Source organism: Elaeis guineensis, chromosome 14 (assembly GCF_000442705.2).
Source record: "Elaeis guineensis isolate ETL-2024a chromosome 14, EG11, whole genome shotgun sequence".
Classification (NCBI taxonomy): Eukaryota; Viridiplantae; Streptophyta; class Magnoliopsida; order Arecales; family Arecaceae; genus Elaeis; species Elaeis guineensis.
Window position 1 is genome coordinate 52,843,658 of NC_026006.2, and position 22,398 is coordinate 52,866,055.

At 38.6% G+C, this 22,398-nt stretch overlaps 1 protein-coding gene across 4 annotated transcripts in view; it reads left to right on the plus strand.

Annotated features, from left to right (window-relative positions):
• The first annotated feature begins 2,434 nt into the window (after nucleotides 1-2,434).
• The window catches only part of LOC105057594 (protein CLT1, chloroplastic), a 79,080-nt gene continuing 59,116 nt past the window's right edge, over nucleotides 2,435-22,398 (plus strand). The window contains exon 1 of one of the 4 annotated variants that reach the window (XR_012136733.1): nucleotides 2,435-3,020. Coding sequence is in view for 3 of the 4 variants with exons in the window: in XM_073248420.1 (XP_073104521.1) it covers nucleotides 2,593-3,020 (428 nt within the window). In the remaining variant the exon portion in view is untranslated. The remainder of the gene's footprint in view (nucleotides 3,021-22,398) is intronic. The other 3 variants (XM_073248420.1, XM_073248419.1, XM_010940243.4) reach the window with 3 other exon arrangements.

Here is a 22,398-nt window from a genome sequence, read left to right on the forward strand (position 1 = left end):
TATGGCTACATTAAAGTGAGCTACGAAGTCTCTCAATGTCTCTGTCTCATCTTGCTTGATGGAGAAGAGACTGTCTGATGTTCGCAGTATCTTTTAGCTAGTACTGAAATGGGCCACGAACGAATATTCGAGCTGCTCAAAAAAATTTATGCTCTCCGATTAGAGTCCAGAACACCAGACTCAAGCAACCTTCCGAATGATTGCCGAAAAATCAATATATAGAAGGGCATCGATCACCCCCTAGATCATCATGAGAGCTTTATAACTCTCCAGATGGTCAATCAGATCGGTGGAGCTGTCATATGGCTCCATCTACGGCATCTTAAATCAGGACGGGATTGACTCATCCAAGATATGCTGGGAGAGAGGTTGAGTAATGTAGAAGCTGAGGTCGTTGGAGAACTTTCGGCCTTCCACTTGGAGTCGGCTGAGTTGGCGATCGATCTCTTTGAATTTGTACTTGTAGTCATCAAGCCACCGTTGCTGAAAAAATTCAAGAGTAGAATCCCCTGAAGAACTTGAGGATTGAGAAACGTAAGGTGCACGTGGCCTCTTCCCCTTCTTGATGCTATGTACACAGGAAGGAGAAGGAGATCGCCATGAATAGTGAGCGATATGATGAGAATGCCGAGAAAGTGGTAGCTTGATACGATGAGAATGTCGAGACGATCATCGTTCTAGAGATGGAGAAAGAGATCGTCGTGGAGAACGTTGGTTGTGCCTGGATGGCACTGAATGCATCATCAATTTCTCTGCCAGTGGTTGCTGCTGTTGCTGCATTTGTTGTTGTTGGAGGTTGTGTATCACCTCCGTCAATACTTTCATTTGCTGCATTAAAGCAGCAATTTGTACGTCCGTAGTGACTATAGGACGTGAAGAATTGGGCTCTGCAATTGGAGGTGGAGGAGGAAGATCTTTCCGACAGGAAGATTATCTTGCAGATCCTGTGGAGTTGTTTTGAGCTCTAGTTTTTGCTATGATTTCTTATTATCGCCCCCTTCTTGACGCATCAATCTGTTGTGGCCAATCCCTTGTTGCGTCCATTGTCAGAGAGGAACACCTGTAAAAGAAGTCCGCACTGACTGGAATTATGTTCGATGGGGACCCTTCTATGCTTAAGTCAGTGAAGAATGGTAAACAATAAATAAAATTTTCAGAGAGGTGGAGTTTTAGCCCAGAGGTATCTTATCAATACTGTTCATTTACCTCCTTTTATAGACGAGTTGTTTGTAACTGTTTGTAATGGTTAGACATATGGATCCCACTTATTTCAATACTATATGATTGTGGGATGGACGGTTATATCTACTACTGTTCATGGTATGGGGCCATTATGTGCTTTCTGCATTGACGATTTTTGGTACACCGACTATACGTCGGTAAGTTGAGTGTGTCGACTGTATGTCGATAATTGTAGAAATCCGAATGACTATCGGTCGATAACTTTGATATGCCGATGGTCATCGATCATGAAGTCGATTAAGTTGCTATGATTGAATTGTATTTGCCAGAAAAGTTGAGAATAGCCGACTGCTGGTCGGCCTACTGATTGATAATCGGTGGTCTGTACCTATCAGGTCGATTGAAAGTCAGATGATATGTTGTAATTGAAGCGAAATTCATTCTGTGATGTAGTTTTGATGGTTCGTCGTCAATAACCGACAGACATCTGATCAGCCGACTGTGAATCGGAAAAGCAGATTGAATTATCCCAACAATCACCATTTGAAAATTTATCAAATACCAATCTCTTTATGATATTTATTTTATCTTCTCTTTTTGAAAAATAAATATGTGATCCATCAGTTCTTTTAAATATTTCTTTTTAATTTTTTATATCAAATATAATAATTTAATATAAAATTTATTTTTTTTATGATAGTTTATTTCCAACCAAACGGATCTTTAGAAGATATCTTGCGTAATAATTTCATGCTAGGTTCATGGTAGACCTCATCCACCTATTATTAATTCCCCCTTTCGTTCCAGACCAAGGATCCGCTTAGGGGTGACGTAGCTTTGAGCTTTTGCAAAAGCTGATGTCGAAAGCTATCTTAGAATAAAGCATTTTTTGTTATAGAATCGTTTGGCTCTCGAAGGTCCGAAACCATGCTTGGATTACAGCTAAATACGCAAAATTTTGTCGTTGGATCCAGAATCGACGACCCGAAAGACACCCCCAGACATCCACCATACATCACAGGACGAGACAAAGGCTTTTGGGGAATCCAACAGGCCCGGCCACGGCTCCAGCAAAAACCACTTTCACGCGCCTCGATCGCCTGAATGCGAAATTACCGCTTCAATGTGCATCAGCAGCGGTCCAATGTCCATAAGTCACGTGTCTTGACACGCGTCGCTATTCCGCTAACGGAAAAGTCTGTCCGCTGCTCCCCGCACTGGCATCTCCCACGGGCCCCACCATCGAAAGCCCGCCTCTCCCGTTCGCTCCAAAGGTGGGGCGGCTTCGATCAGGCCGCAGCCGCCCCCCCCACCCCCTCCTCTCCCTTTAGATACTTTTTCCCTCTTAAGTCAAAAAGCTAGATTACAAAGAAAAGTGGAGATAAAATTCTCCTTTCTCCGACGGTGGCGATGTCCGCCTTTTTCCGGCGAGCTCCCAATCTCCAGATTCCCTCCCCGCCGTCGAATCACCGCCTCTGGTGGTCCCACCATCACCACTCGATCTCCCCTTGTTTGACTCAGCCTCGCGATGCCATCGCAGTCAGTGGAGCTCTCCGATCCCTGGACCCGAGAAGCGGGATCCGGTTTCTTGATCCGGTCGTCCTCCGGTCTGCCGACGGTCGGCCGCGGAGGAGGAGGGGATCGGTGGTGCGGGGATGCGCGCTGGGGGGCAGGGTCGGGGATGTGGAGGTGGAGCGGCGGCGGAAGAGGAGGGCGGAGGTGGTGGCGGCGGCGGCCATGACGGCTTTGCTGGGGACCGGAAACCGGGTGCTGTATAAGCTCGCGCTGGTGCCTCTCAAGCAGTACCCTTTCTTTCTCGCTCAGCTCGCCACGTTCGGGTACGTACCGGGTTTCCTCCCTCCATCCTCCTCCGTTGACTCTATTTTTCTCAGCTAATGGACGGTCAGGATTCTGTTTTCTTTTTTTGGAGTTTTCTTAAATTTGGGACGTAGGGGGGCGGGATGCAGGATAGAATAAGCTACGGGTATCCCCGTGCTCGTGGTGGGTGTGAGTTTGGGTGCCGTGTGTAGTGGTAGCGTGAGATTGCCTTATTTTTGGTGTTTCTGATTTATTTGGCACTGGAAGAAGCTGCTACGCACGTGGACGTGGGGCCCAGTATCGGGCTGGATCTTGACGTGGCGAGTGTCAATTTTAGATGGCTACAAAACTATCTCATCAACGCATTTGGAGCATTTTTTTGGTGTTGTATTGAATTCATAAATAGAAGTATCAGGCCGATGTGATTCAAAAACTCTTTTGAATTATAATTTATAAGGGATGGTTCACTGCATCCTTTGAACTGTTTTGACCGAGTTCATTCACGAATTGTTGATTTTTCATGAATTATTAGTGGATTTTTGAAAGAATGGTTTGCAGATTAAGATCTTGTGTGTGTGGTTGGCTGTGCCATCTTTGTGTTCCTTGTAAGTCTTGTAATTTGTTGCCTTATCGATAATTTTATGTTTTTTTATTTTGATTTGTTTCTAACTTTTGCTTTTCTGAATTCTTTGCAAACATTTTATTTTGATTTATTGCAAATGCTTATCAAATTGGATTCTTTGTAAACTTTTGACGAATTATTTGACCACTGCTTTTCCTTCTAATTCGAATTGTTCCTCTGTCTACATTCTTCCTGAATGTGGAACTTTGTGATTGTGGGCAGAATTTTCACTTCCCTTGCTTTTTCTTGTTCTACAAATTTACCTGTTCTAATTGATTTACTAACGCGACATGTGTCAGTTATTGGAGGGCACATAATTTATCATTAATCAGTTTCCAATTTCTTGAAATGACGGTGATCGTAGGACAATTTTTTTTTAATAGCGATCTAGAGCTACCGAGTTTGGCTTAGATGTGCTGCTGATTACCTTTGTAAGAAATGAAGCTGAATGTACTGGTTAACCGATCTATGGCTGAAAATAAGGAGATAGACACAAAGAAAGGTATAAGGGGGAAATAGAAAGTTATAAGAGACTTTAGAAAATTACATTAAATGTTTGATTTACATTAATGTAAAGGTCCTCACTGTAAAACCTGTTAGAACTTAACTAATGCAGTTCCCTCTAGAATATCTTGAGCCTAATTTACAATCTTGTTTGCTTATGAAGATCATTTTACTAATACCTCTACAACATGGCATACCCTTATTCATAATATTTACAAGCTCTTTTTCGCTGCAGCAGAATAGTACATTGCACCTCTTATGTCGAGAATGTGTTCGTGTGAGCATCAGTCTGTAAATTTTTCTGGTCATGACCTTTGGATACCTTTCAAGCCACAATATCATTATACAAAAGATGGGGGGAAATGCACTGTGTCTCCTCACTTGAGCACTCTGTTGAGAAATTATTTAATGACAAACATACTTTCACCTTATCATTGATGTCCCAACAAAGCTCTCCAATAATTCTCTGTTTCAGATAGGAAGCACTTCTTCTATAGTTAATTTTTATGAACTATATTTCTGTTAAGATCATGATTAACAAACTAAGGCAACACAAATCTTTAGTTGGTTCGATATGCTCAGTGTTGCACTTCTCATAACATGTTTAAGCTTGTTCAACTTGTGCACTTCCTTTTTAATTCTGTTCCATACCAACTAGCCACTAGTAGTCATGTTTCTTATACAAAAGGAACCAAGAAAGGTGATGCCCTGAATCTTTTATTTATGTGCATTTTTTTCAATGAAATGAATCCTTTTGAGAAGTAATAAAAGAACTGGTTTACTGATGTAAAAAATGAAGGGAAGCGTGGCGGTTTTGTGCATGCATAAAATTTTACAGCGAAATATGTATAGATTAAATAATTTAATCTACAATATATGCATAGATCAAATCTAAAACTACCTCCCAAGATCTATGATATGAACTAATATGCATGTATGTAAATCTGAAATCTAAAATTCAGCAAACATAGATCATATCTATATTATATTAGATGATATTTAAATTATAAATTGAGTTCAAAACTCCATGCCTGAGTGCGGATAGTAGATCACCGCATTCGAAATCCATGGTAGTTGGTTCTTTATGATGCTCAGTAGCCGCACACGTGTCCGGCCTCTACGGATATCTACACAAAGTCCTTGTGCTGATCGGTAGTCTCGGGAGTGCTAGCTCGTGAAGACACATTTTGTTGGCTGATCTAAGAGGAACATGAAGAAGATGAAGAACAAAGATATCCTCTCCTTTTCTTTCTGGATCCACGCATCAGATCTCTACGATAGAGATCAAGAAAAAGACCCTTTCTTCTCAATTCTCTCACACACAAGAGAGAACCTCTCTCTCTTCCTTTCATGCCTTTAAGAAGAACTTTTCTTCTCTGATTTTTCATGATGAAAATTAGATCTCATCTGATTTTTCATACAGAAAATAACATGGATTTCCATGCTCTAGAAAAATCCAAAAGAAAGACCCAAGAGAAGAACCATTCTTCTCTTTTCTTCTCCCTTTTCTTCCTCAATCTAGAGCCCTAGGAAGCCTTAAACATCTAACCAGATTTTTCTGGTATTTTTTCTCTAAATTCTCATGTTAAAAAGCAGATCCAATTTGATTTTCATACTAGAGAAAAATAAAGAAAAAATCTGGAAGGACTCCTTCTCTAAGGGCTGTGCACAAGAAAGAAGACCTTTCTTCTTCCTTCTCTTCCTCTCGTTGGGAAGAATCTTTCTTCTCTAATTTTCTGTTGTAAAACCATCAAGAGGGCCTCTCTTTGATGCCTTGGAACCAGCAGCAAATTCTCACAAAAATTCCTTCAAAAGGGGTTGGAGAAGAGGCTTAGACGTGTGGGATTTGGGGCATCCAAGAGAATTTGCTGCTGGTTCTTTGGGGGGACAAGAAGAGGGGGGATGCCTTCTTTCTTTCACGGAAGAGAGGAGAGGGTGCGGCACTTCTTTGGGGCATGGGTTATTCACGGTGAAAGGTGTGGGGCGTGGAGAATAAATAGGCATATGGGTTTAGGAGTTGGTTAAGTCCTATTCCAAATAGGACTCATGATTCTTGATCAAACTCTAACTAATTTTTGGATCCAATCCTAACTAACTTAGGAATTAGTTATAATAAACTAACTAATTAGGTCCTAGCCCAATTATGAAACCAATTAGGCCCTAATCCAATTAGAGAATTAGTTAGATTAAAACCTTATCTGTGGGAAGCATTTTTTTTGTTCAATAGGGCTTGATCCAATCAAACCTATTATCTAATAGGGTTTGATCCAATCAAACCTAAATCAAATTAAATTGAACCCTATTCAACTTAAAATTTGATTTGCATCCCTAAGATCTATTAGAACAAGCTCTGTTATCTATTAGGGTGGGAACCAATCAATCCAAAGCAAACCTAATTGAATCCAATTCAATTAAATTTGATCCAATCTCCATTGCTCAATGAAATTGAACCAATTAACAATCAAATTATTAATTAATTATTTCTCTAATTTACTAATCATTAGTAAATAATTTATTACAATATTTGCACAGGGTTAATCATCAATCACATTGATAATTAGACCTTTCAACGATTCATAATCATTGATCAGCTATTTGATCAAACAGGTATTTTTATGTGTGTGATCCCATAGGTTTGAACCTAAGCCGGTAGCACAAGAACAATTTCTGTACCAATCGATATAATCATCTAGCAATGGGATCTGACGTCTGAATAGACCAAATATATGCTAAGCAACACTCTAGAACTTACGTGGATATAGTTATCGTATAATCATCTCTTTGACTCTCGCTGCTCAAGGACGACTTAGGGTTAAACTGTCAAATCTAGATAAGTGATCCATATTGTTCTCAACCTCAAAAATCCTGACTCCTCGCTAGGACGACTCTGTTCAGAGTTTTGCTGAATTGAAACACAGTGATGCATTATCTCCAATTTTACTTGGAGCGGTCAATTCCATCTTGACTCGCACTCAGACTTCACAAGTACTTGACTGTATCAAAAAATCTTCCATTACCGAATTAGAAATTCGGATAGTCCGGCATCAAAATACAGTGAGTTGTTTGCAAGTCATCGAGGCAGCCTCAGGTCAGAGGGACACTTATACCCATATCCCATCAGAGCAACCCTTGACAGTAGAGTGCTCCGAAGTTTGTCACGCTCAGTGAAATGTACTACATTTCATCCGTATGCTATACCCGTGTCACCACACGTTTTGATTAAGAGGACAACCAACTAATATGGCACATAATGACCTACACTCGATACAATTATCGTCCTTGTAACAATTGTATCATTTGATTGCGAGCATGATTTAAGAACTATATGATAAATTTGTCATGAGCTTTGGACTAAAGTCAAAACTCATTTTGGAAGTAGCTCTAAGGATTTCATCATAACACAAATTTTTTTAGGAAGATGTATTCTTTATGATGAATTTGCTAGATAACATTTATCAATTTATAATTCATATACATGCATGGAGTACAATCATTTACATCTAGATGATTGACTTTAGGACACATTTTTCAACAACTTTTGGATTAGAGCCAATCAGATCGATATCAAATATCCATCTTTCATTTGTGATCATCAAACTCGTTAGATCCGATTGCTCTAGTCAATGGGTCGGCCAAGTTTTCTTTTCAGTCAATCTTCTTAAGGTCGACTTTATCTCAATCTTTTCAGATAAGGTGATTGCAATGTAGAAAGTGTTTGGTTCTCAGATGGAACATCACTTCTTCAGCTTGAGCTATAGCTTCAGTACTTCTGTCAATACAGAAGGATTGGACCATCAACGAAGGGTGCCACTCCAAGCTCGCTAATGAACTTTCATAACCAAATAACTTCTTTACTAGCATCAAATGCCGCAAAGAACTCTGTATCGTAAATAAAATTGGTTACTAAATACTGCATGAAACTTTTCCAGCGTGTCGCTCCTTTTAGGATAAAAATATAACCTGACACAACTTTTGTTATTTCGATCCGACTAGAAATTGAAATCTATATTTCATAAGTTTTAAGTCAGATTCTCCATAAATGAGCTACTTGTCCTTAGTATTTCACAAATACTTAACGATGGTTTTCATAACCTTCCAAACTTTTATGGAGAACAGAGATGACAACCAAATTTTTATTCCCTGTAATGTAAGGATGTCATTCTCAATTAAGAGAATTTCATCTCAAACTACATAAAGAATACTATTACAGAACTATCAGCCCAATTGTACATACAGAATTCTGTTTTGTTCTCAACGAAGCCATACATTCAAAATATATGTTCCAATTTTGAGAAGTTTGATTCAATCCGAATGGACTTGAGGATTGCCTAAAGAAAAAATGTCTCGTCAGAGTCAACACTATAACTTTGATGAAATTTTTTGGCAATCAGACAGAATTAATATATCTCCACCTTTCCATCTGCGCCTCTTATCCATCTAAAATTCACTTGCACCCTATGGGTCTTACTCCTTCATGTGAATCAATGAATGTCCATACATCATCGATCTTCATGGACTTCATTTCAGATTTAATGGCTCCAAGCCACTTCTCAAAGTTAGATCTCTGTATGGCATCCGTATGAGAGATCAAATTTCTATCCCGAATCTAGAAACCAAAGTATCTGTTCGACTGATACGGTACTTTACCATATCTACTCAAGGATGCCTTTACATCGGGCTCTGGATTTGATCTAATCAACTTCGGTTCTATTGGTTCATGTGCCAGTGTCGGTTCCTCTACCTATCAAGCTTCACCAATCTTGTTCTTAATAGCATCAGTTCCTTCATCAAGAAATTTTTTTTGCAAAAAGAATATCTTAAGATTCACGAACATCTTATGTCCGTTAAGAAGGTAGAAGGAATATCCCTAATTTTTTTGAGATATCCTAAAATAATATTTATCAGACCAAAATCGAAGCTAGTCGGTTTATGAATATTTCATATAAGTTCGACATCCCAAATCCTAGAATAAGAGAGTATCGAATTACCCAAATCCATATCTCATATGAAGATTTGATGATCGATTTACTTGGAATGTTTTTGAGCACATATCAAGTAGTCTCTAAAACATAACCTCAGGCAGACTAGTAAACCCCACAGGGGATCGAACCATGTTTAACAAAGTTTGATTCTTTTTTCAGACATCTTTTTAAACAGTGATGTCCCAAGAGAGATCCATTGAGAGCAGGATTTCCCATACTGTGTTGAATCGGCCGGTACACCCCATATCGTATCGGATCGATGGAGAACCAGCACGATTCAATCGATAAATTTGGTACACCGACAGTACGGAAGGAAAAAAGAAGAAAATTGAGAAAGAGAGAGGAGAGAGAGGGAAGTGGGAGCCGTCGAAGATCGGTGGTGGCCGACTGCGGTTGTCAGAGGGCTTTTAAGCCCCGTATCGTCCGATAGGGCTTTTAATAGAGCGAGAAAGAGAGAGCACTCGGGGGAGGGACCTACCGGACGGATGGTGCCTCTGTCGCGAGGCCCTCGGTGGCCGGCGAGCCGACGCCGACGGTCTGAGGGCGGTCGAGCGGGCGGAGCTCCCGTATCACCCGATAGGGCTTTCAAGAGAGCGAGAAAGAGAGAGAGAGCGCTCGGGGGAGAGGGACTTACCGGACGGATGGCGCCTTCATCGCGAGGCCCCCGGTGGTCGGTGAGTCGATGCCGATGGCCTGAGGGCGGTCGAGCGGGCGGAACCCCTTCTTTTTCGAAACAAGCCGTCATTTGTTTCGGTGTTTTTTTTGGTTTTAAACTGATGAAGTCGACAACCCAGTTGCCGACTTCAGGATTTTTTTTAAAAAAAAGATAAAAATCATGAAGCCGGCAAACTATTTGCCGGCTTCACTTAAAACTATGTTTTTTAAAAAAGCTCACGAAACATGGGCGACACCCTTGTTTCACACTCACGGCGCCGCTCGCGTGGACTGCGGCCTCTGACGGCCACGACAGCCAGTCGGAGGCCGTCCGGCGGGCCCACCGGCTCTTTCTCCTCCCTTTTTTCTTTCTTCTTCTCTCTATTTCTCTCTTTTTCTATTTTTCTTCTTTTGGTTTGGGTTTGCTTGCCTTCGTCGGTTATGATATGAAATCGTACCGAATCATACCGTCGACCGACTAATACGATCGGCGGTACTGATTCAGCATATCTTGATTGAGAGAATTCAATTCTCTTCAAGACATATCAAAAAACTTACTACAAAGGTATTCACTTCATCAGTCTAACCGATGAGTTTTTATACTCTTTGCAGTTTATTTTTCTACCTCATTACGGAATCGTTTGAACATTTTAATCGATTCGGACTTATACTTCATAAGCAAGATGCACCCATGCCAAGATAGGTCGTTAGAGATTTTAATGTAGTAAGCCCTCCTCTGGTATTTGTGTTCATGAGTGCAAATATATCAATATATACCAAACTCAGAATATCACTGGCTTATTCACCATTTTCAATAAAAGGTGACTAAGTCAATTATGCTAAAGATTGGCTTTAGTGACATTATCTAATCTAAGGTGCTAGTTAGACGTGTACATTACACTAACAGGCTATAGTACTGGGTTTATGCCATTTTCAATTGTCCATTCATTATTGTAGTATTATTCACAATGATATCACAATAATTATTCTTATTGATACCATCAATAAGATTGGACAGTAGTGACAATCACTTAAAATGACATCTTCAAGATTGAAAACAAGCTCGATGATTTTTAATGTTAAGACTGGAACAGACTTCCATCTCTTACATTCAGGAGTCTCTTGCCATTTTCAAATCTTCTACTATCCTGAAGTCTTTTGCAATTATTTGCAAACCTGACTTGTACTGTCGGTATCCTATACCCAGGTAGTAATATTATCAATAGAGAAATTTCAAGGAGTTATCATATAACTATCTTGACCAACATCCATTTACTGATTTCTCTTTTAGGTCTGTTTGGGTTAGCCTTAGACTTCTTGATCAATTCAGCTCAAAAACTATATTCAACTTCTGATACTGGCTATCGAAGTTAGGTCTGATAACGTTGTTACTATCTAACAGTGAATAGAGCGATAATTTTCTAGCTATTTCTGAAAAGAGAACAATTGACCTATTAATATATGAACTATTTTAAGCCTAAAGATTTAGACTTTAGTCTAAAGGTTCTCTCACTATTTTATACAAATTGATAGTCTCTACCTCCAATTCGAAGAATTACTTTAATTCCTTAGCAGGTGCTAGAATCCACACAGACTGCATTCGGGCCTGAGTGTGGCTCGACCAACCCTAGTGCATCCATGGGTAGGTTCCTAACCAATTATTTCTTCAAATAATTTTTAGCAATCAGATTTTGCCCCAGGTATCTCTTCAGTAGGCGTGTGGCACCTCCACTGAAAAATCCGATTAGGTCCGACCATTAACATGACTACATTAAGAGCATCCAGCAAACGAATGCCTGGCTCGAGTGTGGCTCGACCAATCTGACCATTGATCTGAAGGAGATAGCAAGATGGTCATATGATGAATGATAATTCTAATATCCAATAGACATCAGGCGTGTGGCGCCTCCAATGCCTATTTAGAATATTGGATGCATTATCATGCACCTTAATGGGAGGCTATGATTTAGTTATCCCCATTACTAGTTCATTTTATGGACCTAATAATTTAGAGAATTTGATTAATATATTTTAGAAGTAATCAGTCGACCTGCAAGTCATAAATCCTCCCACTGACTTCACCAAGTCATGTAAAGGACTAGAGACTAGCTGGTCCAACCGGCAAATCGTAAATCCTCCCATTGAATTCACCAAGTCATGAGAAGGACTGAGACAAGCCGGTCAAGGGCACCTAAATCAGTCATACTGATTAACCTTAACAATATGGGTCAACTCGAGTCACCTAGTGATCTAATCAGCCCAATGACTCGGGCTCAACCACTGAGCCTCAATCAAGGTCCATTTGGTTTAATCAAAGACATGGACTCGACCTTCTACAACTATTGTGTTTGATCTAGAGTATCCTTGACCTAATCTAAATCAACTATTGGTTATATTTGATCAACTACTCTTTTTAGTCCATTTAGTCTTTAATTCTAATCTTAGGTCCAACCCAATTAGAAGGACCTGATTTGAGCTAATCCGTACCCCATGTTTTATGCAATATCATTAGATCTTTAATCATAATTCTATATCTAAAATACATTTCTTAATTCTTAATTAAGTATAGTATTAACATGGGTTAAGATTATTAATTGAAATTATTTCAATTTTGTAAAATAATTTTACATCATTTTTATGCAAAATTTTTGTTCTGAAAACTAGGTCGGCTCATCCCTAAATTGAGTCGGCTCACTTTAGTGGGTCGACTAATTTTGATACTTGGTTGACTAACTGATCATGAACAGTAACCATTACTGTTCAGCTTGAGACAATTGGGTCGGATCAGTCAGCACTGAGCCGACTAAATTAGGAAACTGGGTCGACTTAGTTCAAAACAGAGCGTGCCAATGGTATCATATAGTTTCAGATCTGAAAATTCTCGTATAAACTGAAATAAAATCAATCATAACGAACTTTTAGATTATATCTAAACATTTTATGATTTCAAATTTTATTTTCTACGATTAAAACAATTTTAATCATACAGATTAGATGTTCTACTTTTCATACAACTCAAGTTTTGTATCACATACAACAAATCTTAGGGTTTCAACATCTAAGGTTTTATAGAAAAGTAAGTTCTTCTTTTCACTTTCTTTTTCATGGGATTAAATCACATGGCACCGCTATACGTCATAAGAGCACTCTATCGAATAGAAAGAAAGGGTCTTTAAACCCTTTTCTCCTATGATCAAATGGCCTAATAGTCAATCCAATCCAAATACTTGCTAATCAGATCATCTAATCTACTCACATATCATATATACAAAAATTTAGATTTAATCTAAATTATATCAGATCTGATTTTTACATTAGATCATATCTAAAATCAGATCATAACACATCACATGTATTACTAAATCTAGATTTCAGCTCTACATGCATATATGTTTATTTCATAACGAACCTTCGCTCTAATACCAGTTGAAGGGAAGCGTGGCGGTCTTGTGCATGCATTTTTTAAATTTTGTAGTGGAACATACATAGATTAAACAATTTAATCTACAATACATGTATAGATCAAATTTAAAACTACCTCCCAGGATCTATGACATGAACTAATATGTATGTATGTAAATTTGAAATCTAAAATTCAGTAAACATAGATCATATCTATATTATATTAGATCATATCTAAATTATAAATTGAGTTTAAAACTCCATACCTGAGCACGGATAGCAGATCACCGCATTCGAAATCTGTGATAGTTGATTTTTCATGATGCTCAGTAGCCGCATACGCGTCCGGCCTCTACGGATATCCACACGAAGCTCTTGTGCTGATCGGTAGCTCCGGGAGTGCTATCTCGCGAAGATACCTTTTGTTGGCTGATCTAAGAGGAACATGAAGAAAATGAAGAACAAGGAGATCCTCTTCTTTTCTTCCTGGATCCACGCATCAGATCTTTACGATAGAGATCAAGAGAAAAATTCTTTCTTCTCAATTCTCTCATGCACAAGAGAGAATCTCTCTCTTTCCTTTATGCCTTGAAGAACTTTTCTTTTTTGATTTTTCATAATGAAAATCAGATCTAATTTGATTTCTCATACAGAAAATAGCATGGATTTTCATGTCCTAGAAAAATCAAAAAGGAAGACCCAAGAGAAGAACCGTTCTTCTCTTTTCTTCTCTCTTTTTCTCCTTGATCTAGAGCCCTAGGAAGCCCCAAACATCCAACCAGATTTTTTTGGTATTTCTTCTTTAAATTCTCATGTTAAAAATTAGATTCAATCTGATTTTCATACTAAAGAAAAATAAAGAAAAATTCTGGGAAAAGAACTTCTTCAAGGGCTGCGCACAAAAAAGAAGACCTTTCTTCTTCCTTCTCTTCCTCTTGTTGGGAAGGACCTTTGTTCTCCAATTTTCTGCTGTAAAACCAGCAAGAGGACCTCTCTTTGATGCCTTGGAACCAGCAGCAAATTCTCACAAAAATCCCTTTAAAAGGGGTTAGAGAAGAGGCTTAGACGTGTGGGATTTGGGGCGTCCAACTCTTGGATGCCCCCTTCCTTCTTGTCGCCTAGTTGGACGCCCCCTTCCTTCTTTTTAGGCGACAAGAAGAGGGGGGACGCCTTCTTTCTTTCACGAAAGAGAGGAGAGGACGCGGCACTTCTTTGGGGCGTGGGTTATTCACGGTGAAAGGTGTGGGGCGTAGAGAATAAATAGGCATGTGAGGTTTAGGAGTTGGTTAAGTCCTATTCCAAATAAGACTCATGATTCTTGATCCAACTCTAACTAATTCTTGGATCCAATCCTAACTAAGGAATTAGTTATAACAAACAAACTAATTAGGTCCTAGTCCAATTACGAAACCAATTAGGCCCTAATCCAATTAGGAAATTAGTTAGATTAAAATCCCATCTGTGGAAAGCACTTTTTTTGTTCAATAGGGTTTGATCCAATCAAGCCTATTATCCAATAGGGTTTGATCCAATCAAACCTAAATCAAATTAAATTGAACCTTATTCAACTCAAAATTTGATTTGCATCCTTAAGATCAATTAGAACAAGCCCTGTTATCTATTAGGGTTGGAACCAATCAATCCAAAGCAAATCTAATTGAATCCAATTCAATTAGATTTGATCTAATCTCCATTGCTTAATCAAATTGAGTCAATTAACAATCAAATTGTTAATTAATTCTTCCTCTAATTTATCAACTATTAGTAAATAATTTATTGCAACCTTTGCACAGGGTTAATCATCAATTACATTGATAATTAGATCCTTCAACGATTCATAATTGTCGATCAGTCATTTGATCAGATAGATACTTCTATGTGTATGATCCCATATGTTCGAACCTAAGCCGGTAGTACAAGAACAATTTCTGTACCAATCGATGTAATCATCTAGCAATGGGATTCGACGTCCAGATAGGCCGAATGTATTCTAAGTAACACTCTAGAACCTATGTGGATATAGTTACCGTATAATTCATCTTTTTGACTCTCGATACTCAAGGACGATTTAGGGTTAAACTGTCAACCCTAGATGAGTGATCCACATTGTGTCTCAATCTCAAAAATCCTGTGATTCCTCGTTAGGACTACTTTGGCTAGAGTTTTGCTGAATTGAAATACATTGATGCATCATCTCCAATTTTACTTGGAGCGGTCAATCCCATCTTGACTCACACTCAGACTTCACAAGTACTTGACTGTATCTAAAACTTTTTGTCACCGAATTAGAAATTCAGATAGTCCGACACCAAAGTACAGTGAGTTGCTTGCAAGTCACCGAGGCAGCCTCAGGTTAGAGGGACACTTATATCCATATCCCATCAGAGCAATCCTTGACAGCAGAGTGCTCCGAAATTGGTCACGCTCAATGAAGTGTACTATATTTCATCCATATGCCATACGTATCACCACACGTTTTGGTTAAGAGGACAACCAACTAATATGGCACACAATGATCTAAACTCGATACAATTATCGTCCTTGTAAAAATTGTATCATTTGGTCGCAAGCAGGATTTAAGAACTATATGATAATTTTTCTTTTATCATTTTGGAAGTAGTTCTAAGGCTTTCATAATAACACGAGTTCTTTTAGGAAGATGTATTCCTTATGATGAATTTGCTAGATAACATTTATCAATTTATAATTCATATACATGCATGGAGCACAATTATCTGCAATCTAGATGATTGGCTTTAGAACATATTTTCTAACAAAAAATCATAACAAGATACTAGCAAAGGTTATCTGGACATGTCAAGACCAATGCGTTGTTCAAGGATGCTAATATCAAGAAAGACATATGCAGTAAAATGAGGTTAGGAAAATGAGATTTTAGTTGCTGTGATGCATTAGGTTCATCCAAGCCCTTTTATTTTGACACTTGTTACATACAATTTGAAGATATAAATGTTTAGTTATTGTTGTGTTGTATATTATTTTGGATGATATACTTTCAATTGCTATTCTCTCTATAATATTTGACGAGGTGATTATTAGTGTTGATTACAATATTGTTATAGTCAAAGATTCTTTAGAGGAATAATGGTCTATAATTGATGTAACCTGAAACAGAAAATGGGAGAGAATTAATCTATATTATTCCATGATTTTGTACTCCTATATATAGCAGTGTACAGAAATAGGATTTTTCTAAAGAGGGAAGTCTTATAAGGAAAAATACAATAAGGGATTGTACTCCTATATATAGGAGTGTACAGAAATAGAAAAAATACAATAATGAAAAAACTATAAACATAAAGAAATAATAGGAAATAACATATGTCAAATGACACATGTTAAATATGCTCTCTAACACCCCTTCAAGCTGGGGAGCATAGATATCCAACATTCCCAACTTGCCATGCAACAGAGAGAATCTGCTACCTCCCAAAGGCTTAGTGAACACATCAACCATCTCATCTTCAGAATGAGTGTATGGAGTATATACTTGTTTTCTTGTGATTTGATCTCTGATAAAGTGACAATCAATCTCTATATGTTTTGTCCTTTCATGAAATACTGAGTTGTTAGCAATGAAAATGGCTAGTTGATTATCACAATGCATAGGAATGGGTTTATCATGCTGAAATCCAAACTTCGTTATCAAGGAACGCACCCAGATTAACTCGCAAGCAGTATGAGCCATCACTCGATACTCTGCTTCTGTGCTAGATCTAGCCCCCACGTCTTGCTTCTTACTCCAAGTCACAAGATTTCCTCCAACAAATGTACAATAACCAGAAGTTGATCGTCTGTCTATCTTCGAACCAGCATAATCAGTATCAGAATAACCAACTATATTAGTATAGTTATTCTTTCTGTAAAACAATCTAAGTTCGGGAGCCTTCTTAATGTACCTAAGAATGCCACATGCAGCCTCCCAATGGCACTTCTTGGACTTGTCCATAAACTGACTGACAACACCAACTGCAAATAAAATATTAGATCGGATAACTGTTAAGTAAATAAGCTTACCAACTAGTATTCTATACAGTCTTATCTGATAGTTCTTCAGAATCTTTTTTCCAGAGCACTCTTGATTGGACTAGAGAAACATTTGCTGGTCGAGCACCAAGCATGCCTATCTCTTGTAGTAGATCAAGAGCATACTTTCTCTAAGAAAGTATAAGTCCTTGACGATTTCGAGCCACCTCTATTCCAAGGAGGTACCTCAAACGACCCAAGTCTGTGGTAGCAAAATATTACTTTAAGTGCCTTTTAGTTGCCTCTATGCCAGCTTGGTCATTGCCTAAGATAAAAATATTATCCACATAGACAATTAGGTGACCACTCCAATGGAGGTGCGCATAATGAACACCGAATGGTCCACATGAGTTTCCATGAAGCCAAATTGACAAACAATCTAACTAAACTTCTGAAACCAAGCCCTCGGACTCTGCTTCAAGCCATATATTACTTTCCTCAAGCAACATATTCTAGAGCTCTCCCCCTGAGCAACTAACTCGGGAGGTTGCTCCATATACATCATTTCTTTAAGATCGCCATAGAGGAAGGTATTTTTCGCATCAAGTTGATATAGCAGTCAATCCATGTTGACAGCAATAGAAATCAAAATTTGGATGGAGTTAAGACGTGCCACAAGAGAGTCTCAAAATAATCAATACCATACGTCTGAGAATATCCTTTTGCAACTAATCGTGCCTTAAACGAGAATATCTCAAAATAATCAATACCATACATCTGGAAATATTCTTTTGCAATCAATCGTGTCTTAAGCCTTTCAATGGTGCCATCGGGCAGATACTTGATGGAGAAAACCAAACGACATCCAACAATCTCACAATCAGCTGGTGGAGAGACCAACTCCCAAGTGCCTCTGCTCTTTAAGACAGACATTTTCTCTTGCATTGCGTGTCGCCAATCAGGATGAGATAGTGCCTCTGCATTTTTGAGAATAAAAATAGAAGAAAGGGCCAAGGAAGATTGTGGAAGGGCAGGACTAAGGTGATTCAAAGAAAAACGAAAGAATAGCATGTTGAGTAGAAAAAATTTTACCCTTTCGTATGGCAATGGGAAGATGCAAATCTGATGCAGGTGGTGAAGATATTGGACCGCTTTCCAAGGACGAAGATGGTGGTGGCGAAAGTGCTAGGACTGATTTCGTGGACATCGAGTGTACACCTTCAAAGGTGGTGGAGAAATAGTAGCAGGCATAATTGCAGGCTCTTTTGAAGTAGAAGGAAACATCGGAGTAGGGATAGGTGTTGATGGAATCAGTAACTCACTAGACAAAGATTCTTCTACAGATGAAAAATAAAGTTGCTCCTCAAAGAATGTGACATCAGCACTGACAAATACCTTGTAACTCACAGGATCAAAGCATCTGTACTCCTGGTTTTTGGCGTAGCCAAGAAAAAGACATTTGATAGCTCTGGGAGATAGTTTGTCCAAGCATGGTTGAAGATCATGGACAAAAACTATACATCCAAATGTATGAGGAGGCAAAGGAAATACTGAGCGATGTGGATATAGAAATTGGATGAAAATTTTATCTTACAGTACTGAAGATAGCATACGGTTAATAAGTATAAAAGATAGGATCTAAAGAGAGAACCCTTGTTAGAAACACTAGGAAGAGAGGAGAGAGAGAGAGGTAAAGGTAAAAATGATTGTATATGTTTCATGTTACAAGAGGCTCTATATATAGAGTAATAAAGGTCTAGGTACAATGAACCTATTGATCTCCTAATGATATATTTTCTAAACAGAATTTAATATATTTTCTATTTAGGATTATACAGATTTGATATATATCCTAAATAAAATTTTATAGGGAATATTCACAATGATTTATATGTTAACATAATATGCTGTTTAATTTAACACTCCCCCTCAAGCTGGAGTGTAAATATTATGGAGCCCCAGCTTGTTACAAATATAATTCATCCTCGGTCCCCTTAATGACTTATTAAACATATCAGCTAGCTGATCGTTAGAGCTCACAAAAGTCGTAGAAATAATATTAGATTGTAGTTTTTCTTGAACAAAATGACAATCTATCTCAATGTGCTTTGTATGCTCATGAAACACAGGGTCCGAGGCAATATGAAGAGCAGCCTGGTTATCACAGAACAACTTCATAGGCTCAGACTGAATAACCCCAAGCTCTCCTAAGAGAGACTTTAACCATACCAGCTCACATGTGGCTAAAGCCATAGCATGATATTCCGCCTCAGTATTGGAACAAGCAATAACTTCCTGCTTCTTGCTCTTCCATGAGATTAGATTACCTTAAAAAAAGATACAATACCCGAGGTAGATCGTCTATCTGAGGGAGATCCTGTCCAATCTGCATCCGTATAGCCAACTACCTGGCTATGACCATGATCCTGATAAAATAACTCTTTGCCTGGTGCACTCTTTAGATATTTAAGAATACGAACAACAGCCTCCCAATGACAAACAGTAGGAGAGTCGAGAAACTGGCCGGCGACATTAACAGCAAAAGATATATGTGGCCTGGTGGCTTTAAGATAATTCAGTTTTCCGACTAATCTCCGATATCTTTCAGGATCTAACAAAAGCTCCCCTTAACCAGGAACAAGTTGTACATTAGGGTCCATGGGCGTATCAACAGGACGAGACCCTAACATACATATCTCTCCAATATGTCAAGAATTTACTTCCTCTGATGCATAACTACACCCTGACGAGACTGAGCAATCTCAATACTAAGAAAATATCGTAACTCTCCTAGATCTTTGGTCTGAAATTGCTAATGTAAATAATCCTTCAGAGCAGTAATGCCATCACTATCATCACCAGTAATAATAATGTCATCTACATAGACAATCAAAAGAATGCACTTGTCTGACTCTGAATTCCTATAGAAAATCGAACGATCAGAAGTACTTCTGAGAAGATCTAACTGAAGAATAACAGAGCTGAACTTTCCAAACCAGGCTCTGGGAGATTGCTTTAGGCCATATAATGACTTCTTCAACCGACGTACATACTCCCCCTCAGCAACATACCCAGAAGGTTGCTCCATATAAATCTCTTCGTGAAGATCACCATGCAGAAATGCATTCTTAATATCCAGTTGATGAAAAGGCTAGTGAAAGATAATAGCTAAACTCAGGAGAAGACGAACAGATGTGAGTTTAGCCACTTGTGAGAATGTATCAAGATAATCTTGGCCAAACATCTGAGTGAAATCTTTTGCAACCAGTCGAGCCTTCAATCTGTCAACCTGCCCATCAAGAGAGTACTTAACAGTATAAACCCAGCGACAACCAACAATGGACTTGGAGGAAGTGGAATAAGGTCTCAAGGATCCAAAGCACGCAGCACAGACATCTCATCATCCATCGCCTGCTTCCAGTCAGAATGAGCAAGTGCCTTTGTAATAGTGTGAGGAATAGAGATCGAAGCGAGAAAATAAAGGTAGAATATTTGGGAGACAAGGGTAGATAACTAACAAAACGATCAATGGGATGTTTTATTTGAGCACCTTTGTGCAGAGCAATAGAAACATCCAGATCAGAAGGAGCTGGTGTACTAGGACTGTCTGGCAGAGAAGCGATTGGTGTCGGTGTTGAATCCATGGGCTCAGTAGAAAGGATCCTAGGTGGTGCACGATGCTGATATGTCTGAAAATTCGGTCGATCAAATCTAGATGGAGATAGAGGAGGAATGGGCACAGATGACGAGGATGTGTCATCGGTGGGAAGAGATATAAGCAGTCCAATAGATACAGACTCCTCATGAGGGACAATAGACTTAGACTCAGGAGAAAAATAAGGAATGGACTCAAAGAATGTGACGCCAGATGATATAAAGATACGATAAAGAATAGGAAAGTAGCCCTTATATCCCTTTTGGGATCGAAAATATCTGAGAAAGATACATTTTATGGATCTCGGAGATAACTTATCATAAATAGGATTAGATTGATGGACAAAACAAGTGCACCTAAAGACTCTAGGAGGTAAGACATACAGGGACTCCCTAGGAAATAAAATCGAAAAGAGAATTTGATCATGCAACACGGGTAAGGACATATGATTTATGAGATAACATGCAGTAAGAAAAGCGACATCTCAAAAAATGAACAGGCACATGCATATATATGAGAAGTGTTTGTGTTGTGTTAACAAGATGATGATTTTTGCGCTCTGCTATCCTATTTTGTTGAGGCGTATAAGCATAAGATGTCTGATGAAGAATCTCATGAGTAGTCATAAAGTTTTGAAAATTAGTAGATAAGTACTCACAAGCATTATCACTTTGAAAAATTTTAATGGATGGATGAAACTGATTTTTAATTTCAGCATAAAATACAGTAAAAATTGAAAATAGTTCAGAACGATTACATAATAAATACATCCAAGTCATGCGTGAATAATCACCAATAAAAGTGATAAAATAGTTAAATTTTATAGAAGAAATAATTTTATTTGATCCTCAAATATCAGAATGAACAAGACTTAAGGGTGCTGAAGTACGTTTATTTGACCAACTAGAAAAAGGACGACTCTGCTTTCCTAACTGACATGACTCACAATTTAATTTACGGACACTAGATACACTAGACACCATCTTTTGGAGATTTTGGAGATGAGGATGACCTAACCGACTGTGAATTTGAAGAGGCGTAGCAACAACTGTACACACTGATGGTCCAGACAGTCGATACAAACCATGAGACTCAAAATCGAAATCAATCATCCTCTCTGTCTTCAAGTCCTGCACCACCACAGAATCAGAAGAAAAGATAACTGAGCAATGCAATTGTTTAGTTAATTGGCTAATGGATATTAAATTAACAGAAAAATCAAGAATATATAGAACAGAAGACAAGGGCAAATTAGGATGAAGGGAAATAGTTCCCCTACCTTGAACTGGAGTAGTGGACCCATTAGCCAAAGTAACATGCGGTAAAGTTGACTCAATGATATGGACAAAATTGTGCCCAAACATGTGATCAAAGGCACCAGAATCAAAAATCCAAGGAGCAAGGTTATCTGATGAGTGACTAAGACAGACAGTCGGATTACCATATTGTGCTAGAGCAGTGATGGATGAGGAAGCTTGCTGTGATGCTTGGAACTGAAGAAATCGTGTATACTCCTCTTCAGAGATCGTAACATTGTCAGAAGTCAGGGCAGACACTATTGAGTTGTCCTCTACTGACTGAGTCTGCACAGT